The sequence below is a fragment of the Hyla sarda genome, unplaced genomic scaffold, assembly GCF_029499605.1.
Source record: "Hyla sarda isolate aHylSar1 unplaced genomic scaffold, aHylSar1.hap1 scaffold_235, whole genome shotgun sequence".
In the NCBI taxonomy this organism is placed as follows: Eukaryota; Metazoa; Chordata; class Amphibia; order Anura; family Hylidae; genus Hyla; species Hyla sarda.
This window is the reverse complement of record NW_026609032.1, coordinates 132,849-149,802: the sequence shown is the minus strand read 5'-3', so window position 1 is coordinate 149,802 and position 16,954 is coordinate 132,849. Positions and strand designations below refer to the sequence as shown.

The 16,954-nt window shown below is 44.6% G+C and overlaps 1 protein-coding gene across 1 annotated transcript in view; it reads left to right on the top strand.

The window, feature by feature from the left end:
* Positions 1-15,311, top strand: part of LOC130322518 (gastrula zinc finger protein XlCGF26.1-like) — a 20,772-nt gene extending 5,461 nt beyond the window's left edge. The window contains exon 4 of the mRNA XM_056553082.1: positions 13,998-15,311. Within this exon, the coding sequence (XP_056409057.1) occupies positions 13,998-15,268 (1,271 nt within the window). The 3' untranslated portion in view covers positions 15,269-15,311. The remainder of the gene's footprint in view (positions 1-13,997) is intronic.
* The last annotated feature ends 1,643 nt before the right edge of the window (positions 15,312-16,954 follow it).

The window sequence follows — 16,954 nt, the reverse complement described above, 5'->3', positions numbered from 1 at the left end:
CTTCTGTACCATAAAGTTATTGCTCTATAACCTGTGTCAGTAACTATACTACGCAGCACATCCCCCTGCAGACGTTTCAGGTATGATAGGTCTACAATCACCAATGTGTCATGATGTTGTTGCTCTGAAGACGTGTCAGTAATGTCTACACGTTGCACCCCCTGCAAACGTGGCAGGTAGGAAGGGTGTACAACCGATGTTGTTTCTCTGGTGCTCTGAAGACGTGTCAGTTACAACGACTATGCGGTGCACCCCCCCCCCCCCTGCAGACGTGGCAGGTATGATGGGTATACAACCACCTGCAAGCTGTTTGTACTCTGATGCATTTGATGTGAATTTTGCAAATAAAAAGAAAAAAGAATGGGCATGAAATCTGCAAAGATGGGAGTTATTTCTATTTTGTGTTTGCCAAAAATGTCCCTGCTGCATCAGTATTAGGTGGTTGTATACCTGATGAGAAATCCTAGGGCACATAAGTGTCTCGATGTTGTTGCTCTGAAGATGTGTTAGTAACAACGTCTATGCGGTGCACCCCCCCTGCAGATGTGGCAGGTATGACGTATACAACCACCTATGTGTCGTGATGTTGTTATTCTGAAAACGTGTCAGTAACAACTAGGGCCGCAGTATATATCGCAAAAGTAATCAAATCGCGATTTTTGCTTTTTGCATAATAGCGATACGGTCCCCTGGGGAAACTTGTAATTATCTGCTCAGGCCGGGTCCCGTGTGCTGCTGCAGGGGCCAACCAGAGTAGGTAAAAACTAATTTATATACTAAAAGTCATTGTTTTTCTAGTTGTTGCAAAACTACAACTCCCAGCATGCCCGGACTGGCAAAGGCTGTCCGGGCATGCTGGTAGTAGTAGTTTCACAATAGCTGGTGGCACCCTGGTAGAAAAACACTGAGCTAAGTCAAAGGGCGCAGGGACAAAAACAAAACTTCTGCTCACCTCCTCTCGATCCCTGCAGATGCCATTCCCCTCCGTGTGGTCCGGTGTCTCCTCTCTATACCTTTCTCTTTTCAGCCAATCACTGGCCACAGTGGTGTCATGTGTCAAACCAGTGATTGGCTGATGGGGAAAGGTCTTTTTCGGCAGGAAACACACTCGGTTTCCAGGATCCGGTGGGAGATTTGAAAACTGCCCCGGGAAACCCAGTGTATTGCTGCAGTACAAAAAGCTACCGACAGGGGGAGAATGTGACAGGAGGGGGGATAATGTGACCGGGGGGGGGGGGGGGGATAATGTGACCGGGGGGGGGATAATGTGACCGGGGGGGGGGGATAATGTGACCGGGGGGGGGATAATGTGACGGGGGGGGGATAATGTGACGGGGGGGGGGGATAATGTGACGGGGGGGGATAATGTGACGGGGGGGGATAATGTGACGGGGGGGGGGATAATGTGACGGGGGGGGGATAATGTGACGGGGGGGGATAATGTGACGGGGGGGGATAATGTGACGGGGGGGATAATGTGACGGGGGGGATAATGTGACGGGGGGGGGGATAATGTGACAGGGATAATGTGACGGGGGGGATAATGTGACGGGGGGGGGATAATGTGACGGGGGGGGATAATGTGACGGGGGGGGATAATGTGACGGGGGGGGATAATGTGACGGGGGGGGATAATGTGACGGGGGGGAGGATAATGTGACGGGGGGGGGGATAATGTGACGGGGGGGGGGATAATGTGACGGGGGGGATAATGTGACGGGGGGGATAATGTGACAGGGATAATGTGACGGGGGGGATAATGTGACGGGGGGATAATGTGACGGGGGGGGATAATGTGACGGGGGGGAATAATGTGATGGGGGGGATAATGTGACGGGGGGATAATGTGACGGGGGGGGGATAATGTGATGGAGGGGGGATAATATGACGGGGGGGGGATAATGTGACGGGGGGAATAATGTGATGGGGGGGATAATGTGACGGGGGGATAATGTGACGGGGGGGGGATAATGTGATGGAGGGGGGATAATATGACGGGGGGGGGATAATGTGACGGGGGGGATAATGTGACAGGGGGGGGATAATGTGACGGGGGGAATAATGTGATGGGGGGGATAATGTGACGGGGGGGAATAATGTGACGGGGGGGATAATGTGACAGGGGGGGGATAATGTGACAGGGATAATGTGACGGGGGGGGATAATGTGACGGTGGGGGGATAATGTGACGGTGGGGGGATAATGTGACGGTGGGGGGATAATGTGACGGGGGGATGGAGAATGTGACGGGGGAGGGAGAATGTGACGGGGGAGGGAGAATGTGACGGGGGGAGGGAGAATGTGACGGGGGGAGGGAGAATGTGACGGGGGGGATATTGTGACGGGGGGATAATGTGACGGGGGGGATAATGTGACGGGGGGGATAATGTGACGGGGGGATAATGTGACGGGGGGGATAATGTGACGGGGGGGATAATGTGACGGGGGGATAATGTGACGGGGGGGGGGGGAATAATGTGACGGGGGGGGGATAATGTGACGGGGGGGGGGATAATGTGACACGGGGGGGATAATGTGACGGGGGGGGATAATGTGACGGGGATAATGTGACAGGGGGGGGGATAATGTGACAGGGGGGATAATGTGACAGGGGGGGGATAATGTGACAGGGGGGGGATAATGTGACAGGGATAATGTGACGGGGGGTGGGGATAATGTGACGGGGGGTGGGGATAATGTGATGGGGGGGATAATGTGACGGGGGGATAATGTGACGGGGGGGGAGAATGTGACGGGGGGATAATGTGACGGGGGGGGAGAATGTGACGGGGAGAATGTGACGGGGGGGAGAATGTGACGGGGGGAGAATGTGACGGGGGGGAGAATGTGACGGGGGGAGAATGTGACGGGGGGGGGAATAATGTGACGGGGGGGATAATGTGACGGGGGGGGATAATGTGACGGGGGGGATAATGTGACGGGAGGGAGAATGTGACGGGGGGTGAGAATGTGACGGGGGGAGGGAGAATGTGACGGGGGGAGGGAGAATGTGACGGGGGGATAATGTGACTGGGATAATGTGACGGGGGGGATAATGTGACGGGGGGGATAATGTGACGGGGGGGATAATGTGACGGGGGGGATAATGTGACGGGAGGGAGAATGTGACGGGGGGTGAGAATGTGACGGGGGGAGGGAGAATGTGACGGGGGGAGGGAGAATGTGACGGGGGGATAATGTGACTGGGATAATGTGACGGGGGGGATAATGTGACGGGGGGATGATGCGACAGCGGGAAGATAATGTGATGGGGGATAATGCAGTGAATTAATGCGCAGTATAAATGTTTGGTATAATGCAGTGAATTAATGCGCAGTATAAATGTGCAGTATAATACATTGATTAATGCGCAGTATAAATGTGTGGTATAATGCAGTGAATTAATGCGCAGTATAAATGCGTGGTATAATGCAGTGATTAATGCACAGTATAATTGCGTGGTAAATGCAGTGAATTAATGCGCAGTATAAATGTGTGGTATAATGCAGTGAATTAATGCGCAGTATAACTGCGTGGTATAATACATTGATTAATGCACAGTATAAATGCGTGGTATAATACATTGATTAATGCGCAGTATAACTGCGTGGTATAATACATTGATTAATGCACAGTATAAATGCGTGGTATAATGCAGTGAATTAATGCGCAGTATAAATGTGTGGTATAATGCAGTGAATTAATGCGCAGTATAAATGTGTGGTATAATACATTGATTAATGCACAGTATAAATGCGTGGTATAATACATTGATTAATGCACAGTATAAATGCGTGGTATAATACATTGATTAATGCGCAGTATAAATGCGTGGTATAATACATTGATTAATGCGCAGTATAACTGCGTGGTATAATACATTGATTAATGCGCAGTATAAATGCGTGGTATAATGCAGTGAATTAATGCACAGTATAAATGCGTGGTATAATGCAGTGAATTAATGCGCAGTATAACTGCGTGGTATAATACATTGATTAATGCGCAGTATAATTGCGTGGTATAACTGCTACAAATGAGCGCACGGTATAAATGCACCATATAAATGCTATGAGTGAATATACTGTAATATTATGATTGCATGAAAAGGTTTATATTCACAACTTCAGTGCAATGAAATAAATCACAGTACAAATGCACGATATGAATGCAACTAAAATGCACAGTATAAACGCAGTGATTGAATGTACGACGTAAATGCTATGAATGCACAATGATGCACCTGTGCACGGTATAATGCATATGAATGCACTGTAACAATTTATGTACGGTGTAAATGTGTGCGCAGCAGAAACGCTGTAATATACGTCTAATAAAAGCCTTCCCATTGTTAGAGAGTGAAACCATTGGAAACGCAGGTACCATCAGCTGACGTGACGATCTGCCCACCAAATGTTTCATGGACCAGTTCAGTTTTGAGGATTTGAGGGGCCTTCATATTAGAAACACCCCATAAATGACAAATGCAACAAAGAAACGAAACCTACCAGGCACTGCTGAGTGTGTACAAGCGCCAATGGAAAAAGTCTATTGATGGAACGGGATGAATGGAGGTGCGGCTTCAGCGCAGCGGGTGCTAACAAGGTGCAAAGGTAACTTTCAATGGCAATGGAAAGATGAAAGAATCGCACTCACCACATTGTAGATCCCAAAGGTAACGTCTTTATTCCATAAAGCAGATGGAGCAGCATAAAATAGGAAAAAGGCAATTCCAATATGCGGGAGGGAGAGCAGCCGCTATCAGGACGCAGGGGCACACAGAGGGAGTGGCAACTAGTTTCACGTCAGCCGATGCTTCTTCCGGCCAGGTGTGTGCGTCTTCTCCCACAGGTAGTGATCATTTTATAGGTAGAAAAACACCATCATGTGAACAGTGTCAAATGCATATTACACAAAAAAGTGAAAAAAAAATATATAACAAGAATATAATCAAATGATTAAAACCAAAGGAGAAACACGTACACTTACATGAGCAGAATCACAAGAAAGCAGAAAAAGCATTCCGTTCATTCAGCCCGAAAGGGCCAGTAGCCTCCAATTTAATAATCCATAATGCTTCTCGGCGTAAAAGGTAAGTGTGGAGGTCTACGCCCTCTGGGGCTGATTCGATACGTTCCAAGCCAGCAAATTTGACTCCCTCAGTTCTACCTCCATGATGTTCGATCATATGGGAGATAAAATGGGGGGAGCCCTTCTTAGATTTCAATGAGTAAAAATGTTTGTGTATGCGGTAACATCATTTTCTTTTTGTCTTACCGACATAAAAAAAATTGGCAAGGACAAATAATACAATGAAAGTGGACTGACAGGTAATACATTGGTTCAGAAAGATGTTTGTGCCATCCAATACAAAGTTTCTCTTTGCAATATTGTAGTGGTAAAAATTGCAATTTTTGCAGGGAAAATTTCCCTTCGGCAAGCATCCTCTCAACCAAATATTATTTTTATTTTGTAAATTCTGTTCACCCTTTTTAGAAAAATCACCTATAGTACGAGATTTGCGGAAAGTGACGATTGTTTTCTCTCTAGCCAAAGCCCCCAGATCGGCATCTTTTTCAATTGTCGCGTATTGCCCTTTTAATCATGTCGTTCATGGGGGAATTGGCAAAAGAAAAAAACTAAACGGGAATCGTCCGAATTTCTGGCTGATTTCTTTTTATTACTGGGTCTGAGTAATTCATTGCAGGGTTTATTTTTGGCTCTAGTGAGCGCTTTATCAAGGACAGTAGAAGGATAACCACGCTCTAAAAAGCGAGCGGTAAGTGTTTTTGCTTGTTCTAAAAAGTTGTTGTTGTCACTGTTGGCTCGTTTCAATCATAAATATTGACTATAGGGGATGTTATTTTTAATGTAATCAGGATGCGAACTCTGATCATGCAGAAGGGAGTTCTTGGCTATGTTTTTTTTTCGAAAACTAGAAGTATGTAAAGTGTTGGAAACAATGTCTAGGTGAATATCTAGAAACGCTAGGGTTTTACCACCAAAATGACTCCCGAATAACTTATTCATAGTGTTTGTCCTATTTAAAAAAGGACACATTCGTCGAAGTCGTCCGGTGAACCCTCCCATACAATCAAAACGTTATCGACGTATCTCAAATAATATTTGATAAATTTTACAATAGTATTGATTGAAGAAAAAATATATTCTTGTTCAAAAATAAAAATAAAGAAATACATTTGCATAGGTGCAAGATACAGGCGTGCCCATGGCCATGCCATGGGCCTGCCGGTACCAACACTCACCATGCAAAAAAGTATTATTCTGTAAAACAAAATATAGGGATTCACTGACGAAGTCGTGAGATTTCTCAATGTTCTGCAAAAAGGTGGACATGGCATGTACACCCGAATCGTGAGGGATGCGGGTGTACAGGCTTTCGATGTCCAGGGACACCAAATGAAAGGAATCCTGCCAATGAAAATCATCAAATGCAGTGAGGAGCTTGCTAGTGTCCTTTAACAAAGTAGGTATGTCCCTAGGAGGGGAGAGATAAGCCACTCCAGGTAGCTGGATAAAGCTTCAGTCGGAGACGAAATGCCGGCAATAATGGGCCTGCCAGTGGGATTTGTCAAATTTTTGTGTACTTTGGGTAAGCCATATGGCTTAGGATGGATAGGGAGGAGTTTCTCTGCGGTTTTAAAACTAATAATAGATTTTTCTGCATGACGTCGTAATAAAGATTTAAGGTGGTCAAGAATACGTTTGGTGGGGTTAGAAGAAAATTTGATATATGTAAAACTATCATTGAGGTGTCGTTGTAATTCATCATTATAAGCTTTACTGGACCAAACTATGGTTGCACCCCCCCTTGTCAGCTTTTGTTATATGTAGGGCTTCATTTGGACTGAGCCATTTTATAGCAGCTATTTCATTGTCACTCAAATTGGCAATAGGAGCTGGATAAATTAAAATGGCATTCTGAAAAAGATCAATGTTACTGCCGGGAGTGACGGGAGAATTAAATTTAGATTTATTACCACCCTGAAAATAAACACCTCTGGTGTTGTCAGGGGTGACGGTAAAGGATTGGGTAGGAGCCCCCATCAGTTCACGAAGGGCAGCAACATTGTTTTCATCTATAGTAGATAAATCTCGTATAAGACTAAAGCCAAGACTAGAGATCTGATATGGGGTGTCACCTTCGAGAGGAGCAGAACTACATTGCTTAATAGTTTAATTTTAATCGGCACCTGTGGAAATTTTTTTTTTGATGTTCATTTTTCGAATAGCCTTCTCCAAGTCCACTTGGAACAACTCCTTGTTAAATTTGTCAGGAAGCCCAAATTAAGGCCCTTAGCAATGACTGCTTGTCCGGTCTAACTAAGGGTAACGTTTGTCAAATTAATAACATTCTCATAGGCATGTTGGGCATTTTCTATTGGGGTTTCCAAGTGATGGACTTTCTTTTCCTCAATCTTTTGTGTGCGTCTTTTCATTTGCCCGCGGCCTCTCCTTGTTTTCCTCCTAAAGGGGCTGCAGTAATATTAGATGTAGTGGTCGAATGCTGTTGGACAGCGGTTTCGCCCTCATCACAAGTGGTGTCGGATGGACTGGATTCAGTCTCTGTAGTGAGATCTGTGGACTTCTTCTGTTTATGTTTTTGTTGATCAAATTTAGCTCTTGTACGCCAATTCTTTTTCCCATAATTGCGTGTAGACTACGCAGTGTTTTTCCAAGAAAAAATGTGATTCTTTTCTAAATCATTTTTATTGCGTACATACTTTTCTCGCTTTTGCTATTTTATTTCAATTTGTAGTGTAGCAAGTTTTTTCTCTAATATTTTCATCGATATTGCAAATTTTTCCTCCATCAAAGCGTTTTTGGCACGGCAAAGTTCGGCTGTAATTTTTTCGTATTCGAACCAACAATTTTAACTTGTAAAAGTGATCTATGTATGCTTGTTGCCAAGCTTCAACAAAATCTTTGTCCTCGACAAATTGAGAAGGGGGTTTGTATGCCCGAAGACCCCTCGGAACTCTATGACTTTCAACATCGGCACTGAGTGATTGAACAGTCCAGTATAGACGAATTTCCTTTTCACCTAAATTGTGAACTCGGTATTCGAGATTTTTGGTGCTTAGGGTAAACAGTTCATCTTGTGAATCGCAGGACAAGAAGTATGCCCCTGCGTCCACTCGACCGCAATTAATGATGGTGTCTATGTTAGTAGACGGATTGTCATATTCCATTTGTGTAGCGGAGCCAATTAACTCTTGCCTGCTCATGGTAGTGAATGGACAAAAGCAAAGTCCTGTATCAATAACAAATGCAACAAAGAAACGAAAACTACCAGGCACTGCTGAGTGTGTACAAGCTCCAATGGAAAAAGTCTAATGATAGAACACCTGCTGCTGAGGAACGGGATGAATGGAGGTGCGGTAAGACAAAAAGAAAATTGTTACCGCATACACAAACATTTTTACTCATTGAAATCTAAGAAGGGCTCCCCCCGGTTTTATCTCCCATATGATCGTACATCATGGAGGTAGAACTGAGGGAGTCAAATTTGCTGGCTTGGAACTAATCGAATCAGCCCCAGAGGGCGTAGACCTCCACACTTACCTTTTACGCAGAGAAGCATTATGGATTATTAAATTGGAGGCTACTGGCCCTCTCGGGCTGAATGAACGGAATGATTTTTCTGCTTTCTTGTGATTCTGCTCATGTAAGTGTACGTGTTTCTCCTTTGGTTTTAATCATTTGATTATATTCTTGTTATATATTTTTTCACTTTTTTGTGTAATATGCATTTGACACTGTTCACATGATGGTGTTTTTCTACCTATAAAATGATCACTACCTGTGGGAGAAGACGCACACACCTGGCCGGAAGAAGCATCGGCTGACGTGAAACTAGTTGCCACTCCCTCTGTGTGCCCCTGCGTCCTGAGAGCGGCTGCTCTCCCTCCCCGCACTTTGGAATTGCCTTTTTCCTATTTTATGCTGCTCCATCTGTTTTATGGAATAAAGACGTTACCTTTGGGATCTACAATGTAGTGAGTGCGATTCTTTCATCTTTCCATTGCCATTGAAAGTTATCCCATTATAAAAACTGCACCCCTCAAAGTATTCAATGTGACATTCAGTAAGTGTGTTAACCCTTTAGGTGTTTCACAGGAATAGCAGCAAAGTGAAGGAGAAAATTCTAAATCTTCATTTTTTACACTCAAATGTTCTTGTAGACCCAGTTTTTAAATTTTTACAAGGGGTAATAGGAGAAAAAGCCCCCCAAAATTTGTAACCCAATTTCTCTCAAGTAAGGAAATACCTCATATGTGTATGTCAAGTGTTCGGCGGGCGCAGTAGAGGGCTCAGAAGGGAAGGAGCGACAAGGGGATTTTGGAGAGTACGTTTTTCTGAAATGGTTTTGGGGGGCATGTCACATTTAGGAAGCCCCTATGGTGCCAAAACAGCAAGAAAAACCCCACATGGCATACTATTTTGGAAACTACATCCCTCAAGGCAAGTAACAAGGGGTCCAGCGAGCCTTAACACCCCACAGGTGATTGACAACTTTTTGTTCAAGTCGGATGTGTAAATTAAACTTTTTTTTTTCTCACTAAAATGCAGTTTTTCCTCAAATTGTAAATTTTTACAAGGGATAGTAGGAGAAAATGTCCCCCAAAATTTGTAACCCCATTTCTTCTGAGTATATAAATACCTTACATGTGGATATAAAGTGCTCTGCAGGCGCACTACAATGCTCAGAAGAGGAGGAGCGCCATTGAGCTTTTGGAGAGAGAATTTGTTTGGAATAGAAGTCAGAGGCCATGTGCGTTTACCAAGCCCCCCGTGGTGCCAGAACAGTGGATTCCCCCCCCCCCACGTGACCCCATTTTGGAAACTACACCCCTCACGTAATATAATAAGGGGTACAGTGATTATTTACACCCGACAGGCGTTTCACAGATCTTTGGAACAGTGGGCTGTGCAAATGAAAAATTACATTTTTCATTTTCACGGACCACTGTTCCAAAAATTTGTCAAACACCTGGGGGTGTTAAGGCTCACTATACCCATTATTATATTCCGTGAGGGGTGTAGCTTCCAAAATGGGGTCACATGTGGGTATTTTTTTTTTTTGTGTATATGTCAGAACCGCTGTAAAATCAGCCACCCCTGTGCAAATCACCAATTTAGACCTTAAATGTACATGGTGCTCTTCTGAGCCTTGTGCGCCCGCAGAGCATTTACGCCCACATCTGGGGTATTTCCGTACTCAGGAGAAATTGCATTACAAAATTTTCCTTTTACCTCTTGTGAAAATAAAAAGTATGGGACAACACCAGCATGTTAGTGTAAAAAAAAAAAATTGTAGACCCCAACTTTGCCTTTTCATAAAGGGTAAAAGGAGAAAAAGCCCCCCAAAATTTGTAGTGCAATTTCTCCCGAGTACAGAAATACCCCATATGTGGCACTAAACTGTTTCCTTGAAATACGACAGGACTCCGAAGTGAGAGAGCGCCATGTGCATTTGAGGACTAAATTAGGGATTACATAGGGGTGGATATAGGGGTATTTTACGCCAGTGATTCCCAAACAGGGTGCCTCCAGCTGTTGCTAAACTCCCAGCATGCCTGGACAGTCAGTTGCTGTCCGGAAATGCTAGGAGTTGTTGTTTTGCAACAGCTGGAGGCTCTGTTTTGGAAACACTGCCGTACGATACGTTTTTCATTTTTATTGGGGGGGGGGGGCAGTGTAAGGGGTATATATGTAGTGTTTTACCCTTTATTATGTGTTAGTGTAGTGTAGTGTTTTTAGGGTACATTCACTCAGGCGGAGGTTTACAGTGAGTTTCTCACTAGGAGTTTGCACTGCAGCGTAAAATTTGCTGCATCTCAAACTTGAAGCAGGAAACTTACTGTAAACCTGCCTGTGTGAATGTACCTTGTACATTCACATGGGGGGGGGGGCAAACCTCCAGCTGTTGCAAAACTACTACTCCCAACATGTACTGATCGCCAAAAGGCATGCTGGGAAATGTAGTTATACAACAGCTGGAGGTATGCAACTACAACTCCCAGCATGGCGAGACAGCCGTTTGCTGTTCCTGCATGCGGGGAGTTGTAGTTTTGCAAGATTTAAAGGTACGCCCTCTGTCCTTAAGTGGTTAAAAACGTGGGTGGCATGCGACCAGACATCCCGCCGGGCAGCCAGCAGGGATGTGTGAGACATCAGACCGCACTACTCACAGCTTGCCCCGGACTAGAAACTGGTGGGAGAATCCGAACGTCAGTCCGCACCCCTACTTCCGCAAACGTCACATAGCTCCACCTGAATGGTGCAGGGGGCGTTATATACTCACACCCCCTCCCCGAATCTTAAACACCCCGCCTAGGGGTGCAGGGGATGTGAGAAACTCAAAATACAGCCTTAACAGGCTTAAAACTTAAAAATCTTAGCCCTTCCCGTACTTATCAGCTGCTGTATGTTCCACAGCTCTCTGCTGACACCTCTGTCCGTGTCAGTAACTGTCCAGAGCAAATCAGTTCCTGACATGGACAGAGGTGTCAGTAGAGAGCACTGTGGTCAGACTGGAAAGAACTACACAACTTCCTGTGGAACATACAACAGCTGATAAGTACTGGAAGGGTTAAGATTTTTCTATAGAAATAATTTACAAACCTGTATAACTTTCTGGCACCAGTTTTTCCCACCGGAGTACCCCTTTAAGGAGACCTCAGAGATCACTCAAGGTCACCTGAACACTGCTCAGCAGGAAGGGTGATGTCTTGAGGATATTCCCATAGGATAACCTGAGGCCATAATATCAAGTGTCAGGTGTCCACCATAGTTAGTGGTTCCCCCTGTTGTGTATAAAGCCCACTCTGCTCCACACTCCCAACCCCCCCCGCTCCGCACACCCCTCCGCACTCTTCTCCACACTCTGCTCTTCATGTGCACTCCGCTCCGCACACCGCTCTGCACTCCTCTCCACACTCCACAGTGTATGGTGCAGTTTTTGGTGCAGTTTTCTGGGCCAAGATTGGCTTAGAAAAGAATAAGAAACAAAAGTGATGGATTATACATCCTCCCCCGCTGGATCCACCTCTGGGTTTGGCTCCAGAGACAATATCAAAAACTACTCGTGTGATTCCAAAATAATAGGAATGTGGTAAATGTCTTCATTGTGGATGAGAAAATAAATGATGATGTATTTTTTTTTTTTATTACAAGTTTCTACAGTAACAATACATATAAATCATATAAATCATTTCAAGTACAATATTTACACTATATAATAATTTCTTTACATAGTGAAATAAGTAGGAAAATAAATATATAAAGAAAGGAAAGAGAAGGAGAGAGAAAAGGGGGGAGGGAAAAAAATAAAAAAAATAAAAGATAAATAAATAAAAATTATGAAAAAAAGAAAGAGAGTAATTTTTGCTACAAGAGATAGTTCTTATAATTAATAATCGAAATGTATTATTGTTTCCATTTCTGCTATGCTCTATAACATTTCTCATTAGTATCATTGCGTTTTGCTATTAATCCCTCCATTATATAGGAATGGTGCGTTTTGGAGATAATAATTGAGATCTCAGGGATACTTTTTGACTTCCAAAGTGATGCTATTTGTATCCTGGCGTTAGTTAGCACATGAAATATAATGGTTCTACTAGATTTTGGGATTTTGATCAATTCCAATGATAATAATGCCAGTCCTGGACACCATGTAATATGAACTGCTAAAGTTTTTTGAAGGAAGTCATGGATATTCATCCAAAATGGTCTAATAAGGGTACAGTCCCACCATATATGAAAAAAGGTGCCTATAGCCAAGCCACATCTCCAACATAATGATGAGTGATCTGAGTACATCCGTGAGAATAAATAAGGAGTTTGATATGCTCTGTACATCAATTTGCGCGATGACTCCCAATGGTTAACACATCTCGAGAGTTGGAATGGTAAACTATACAGTGACAACCATTGTTCCTCTAGTATTTGTAATCCCAAATCAGCCTCCCATTTAAGTTTAAAGGGAGGATATATTTGGGTGGGCAATTGCATAAAGTGAAAATATGTTTTAGAGATCCCCTTTTTTATACCTTTTATATTGATCAAAATAATTTGTATAAATTGGTGATAATGGTGGAATCGGCCAGTTTACTGATGCCAAAAAGTGTCTCAATTGCAGATATTTGAAGAAGTCACCTGATGGTAGACTGTACCTGTCCCTAATCTCCTGAAAGGATAAAAGTGAGTCTCCATCACTTATATCACCTAAGGAGGTCGCGCCTGCCTGAGTCCAATTAAAGAAATCAGCATTAGGTAAAAGAAGTTTTAAGCTAAGCAGAGGAGTGGTTGAGTAAGAAATGGGGTTTAAAAGACCCGAAGAGATAGCATGTTCCCTGCTAAATAAACCTGCTTGAATAGTTGGACACTTCGTAGAATAAGAAGATTTAGTTAGGGTTAATTTCACAAGTAAGTGCCATAGAGAATTGACCCCTAAAATGGACCTCTCCATCGGCACCCATTGAGGTTCTGATCCCTGAGTCCACCATTGCTTCACCTGAACCAAATGAGTTGCTTTATAATAAGTTAGGAGGTCCGGGAAACCCATTCCTCCCAGCCTATTAGGTAAGCATAGTATTTTGAGGGATACTCTTGATTTTTTTCCCCTGCCAAACATATTTCAAGAGTAATGCTTGTAGGGATTTAATGGCGGACTTGGGAAATCTAATAGGCAAATTCCTAAAGATATAGAGAATTTTAGGAAGGAGAAAAGATTTGACAACTGCCATTCGGCCCAGCCAAGATGGCGAGAAATTTGAGAATTGTTTGATCTCACTGAGTATATTTGAGGTTAAGAGAGAAAGGTTAACCGGTACTAATTTATTTAGTGAAGAGGTAAGTGTAATACCTAAGTATTTTATCCCATCTGGAGACCAGATAAAGGGATAGGCTGAAGATAATGTGGCTCTTAAATTATCCCCTATATCATGATGTATTTTTAACCCTAACAGAAAATTCAAGTAAGAACTTTGGGGAAAGTGTCTCAGTTTCACTAATTTGTAAAGTGGAAGATGGAGAGATTATGGAGCGCTCCTCAGGAGAAGATGGAGAGATCATGGAGCGCTCCTCAGGAGAAGATGGAGAGATCATGGAGCGCCCTAATGTCCATCTAGGATTTCACAGGACAGATCTATTGTATAATCATCAGGAACCTTCTCCTGACCGACCACATATTGTCACCACAAGGACAGGTCGGGATGGAGGGACGATGTTTCAATGTTATGAATGTGGGAAACAATTTTCAGAAATTTCCACTCTTTTTACGCACAGAAAAATCCACACAGGGGAGAAACCAAACTCCTTTTCATTCTGTGGAGAAGGTCGTACAGACACATCAGATCTTGTTACACATGGGAAAAGTCACACAGCAGAGACATTTATATGTTCAGAATGTGGGAAATGTTTTAGAACTAAAACTCAGCTTTTTACACATCAGAGAACACACACAGGAGAGAAACCATATTCCTGTTTAGTATGTAGGAAATGCTTTACAGATAAATCTAGCCTTACTAAACATCAGAAAATTCACACCGGGGAGAAGCCGTTTTCATGTTCAGAATGTGGAAAATGTTTTATTACTAAAGCCAAACTTAGGAATCATCACAGATTACACACGGGAGAAAAGCCTTATTCATGCTCACACTGTGGAAGAGGTTTTATGAAGAGAGCAGATGCTCTTACACATCAGAGAGTTCACACAGGGGAGAAACCGTATTCATGCTCAGAGTGTGGGAAATGTTTTATAGACAAACCACGTCTGGTTAGACATAAGATAAGTCACACGGGAGAGAAGCCGTATTCATGCTCAGAATGTATGAAATGTTTTACTACAAAAAGCTTACTGAAGGCTCATCAGAGACTTCACACAGGAGATAAGTTATTTTCATGTTCAGAATGCGAGGCATGTTTTATGGATAAAGCAAGTCTTATTACACATAAGAGAAGTCACACAGGAGAGCAGCCGCATTCATGTTCAGAATGTGGAAAATGTTTTACAGAAAAATCAAGTCTGGTTAGACATCGGAAAAGTCACACAGGGGAGAAGCCATATTCATGTTCAGCATGTGGGAAATGTTTTATGAATAAATCCGATCTGGTTAGACATCACAGAGTTCACACAGGAGAGAAGCCGTATTCATGTTCAGAATGTGGAAAATGTTTTGGTTTTAAATCCAATCTTAGTGATCATCAGAGAACTCACAGACAGAAGAAGCCGTTGTGATGTGTGGGAAATGTTATACAAGGAAATAAAATGTTAACGTGTATATGTCAGCTCTATGTTGTGCCCAGGGATATACAACAAATGAGACTTGTCTCTTAGTGGATTCAAAGTTATAAAATCATGTATTTCTTCTAAGCTCGAGTCATAGAGGTGGTGCTGAGCTGCTGCATACATGCCTCTTCCCTCCCCCACCTTGTCCTGCATGATTGACAAGGTTCAGTGCTGAAGGTCAAACCCTGGACATCAGCCAATTAAAGGGCAGAATTAGCCTAGATGGCACCTGAGGTGACCCGTGAGCAGGATACAAGGGTGAGAAGACCCTAGAACCAGTGACGCTGAATTGTCTCCATGATCTTGGCCTCTTGTTACTGAATTCATATCCTCGCCCTCCCGCAGGAGAATCCAAAACAATGAAAATATTTATTATTATTAGTATTCAGCGTAAATGTCATAAAACAATAATATGTGAAGTAAAAAATTCACAGGGTCATAGTCCAGGTCCTGCCACGTTTATTATACAGCTGTGTTCACACTCTTGTAGTTTGGTCGGTATTTAGCCTCACTATTTGCGTGGGAGAATTAGGAGTCATTCCAGATCGTAGAAGAGGTGCAGGGTGGGTCCAGACCGCACAAGGCGTGTAGGGTAGATCCAGACCGCACAAGGCGTGTAGGGTAGATCCAGACCGCAGAAGACTTGCAGGGTGGGTCCAGACCGCAGAAGATGTGCAGGGTAGGTCCAGACCGCAGAAGGCGTGCAGGGTGGGTCCAGACCGCAGAAGACGTGCAAGGTAGATCTAGACCGCAGAAGATGTGCAGGGTAGGTCCAGACCGCAGAAGGCGTGCAGCGTGGGTCCAGACCGCAGAAGACGTACAGGGTAGGTCCAGACCGCAGAAGACGTGCAGGGTGGGTCCAGACCGCAGAAGACGTGCAGGGTGGGTCCAGACAGTAGAAGACATCCAGACCTGAGAAGGCATGCAGGGTGGGTACAGACAGCAGGAGATGGGCAGGGTGTGTCCAGACCGCAGGAGGCGTGCAGGGTGGGTCCAGACCGCACAAGGCGTGTAGGGTAGATCCAGACCGCACAAGGCTTGTAGGGTAGATCCAGACCGCAGAAGACTTGCAGGGTGGGTCCAGACCGCAGAAGACTTGCAGGGTGGGTCCAGACCGCAGAAGACATGCAAGGTAGATCCAGACCGCAGAAGATGTGCAGGGTAGGTCCAGACCGCAGAAGACGTGCAGGGTGGGTCCAGACCGCAGAAGACGTGCAAGGTAGGTCCAGACTGCAGAAGATGTGCAGGGTAGGTCCAGACCGCAGAAGGCGTGCAGGGTGGGTCCAGAAGACGTGCAGGGTGGGTCCAGACCGCAGAAGATGTGCAGGGTAGGTCCAGACCGCAGAAGACGTGCAGCGTGGGTCCCGACCGCAGAAGACGTACAGGGTAGGTCCAGACCGCAGAAGACGTGCAGGGTGGGTCCAGACCGCAGAAGACGTGCAGGGTGGGTCCAGACCGTAGAAGACATCCAGACCTGAGAAGGCATGCAGGGTGGGTACAGACAGCAGAAGATGGGCAAGGTGTGTCCAGACCGCAGGAGGCGTGCAGGGCGGGTCCAGACCGCAGGACGCGCGCAGAGCGGGTTCAGAACGCAGGAGGCGTGCTGGGCCGGTCCAGAACGCAGGAGGCACGCAG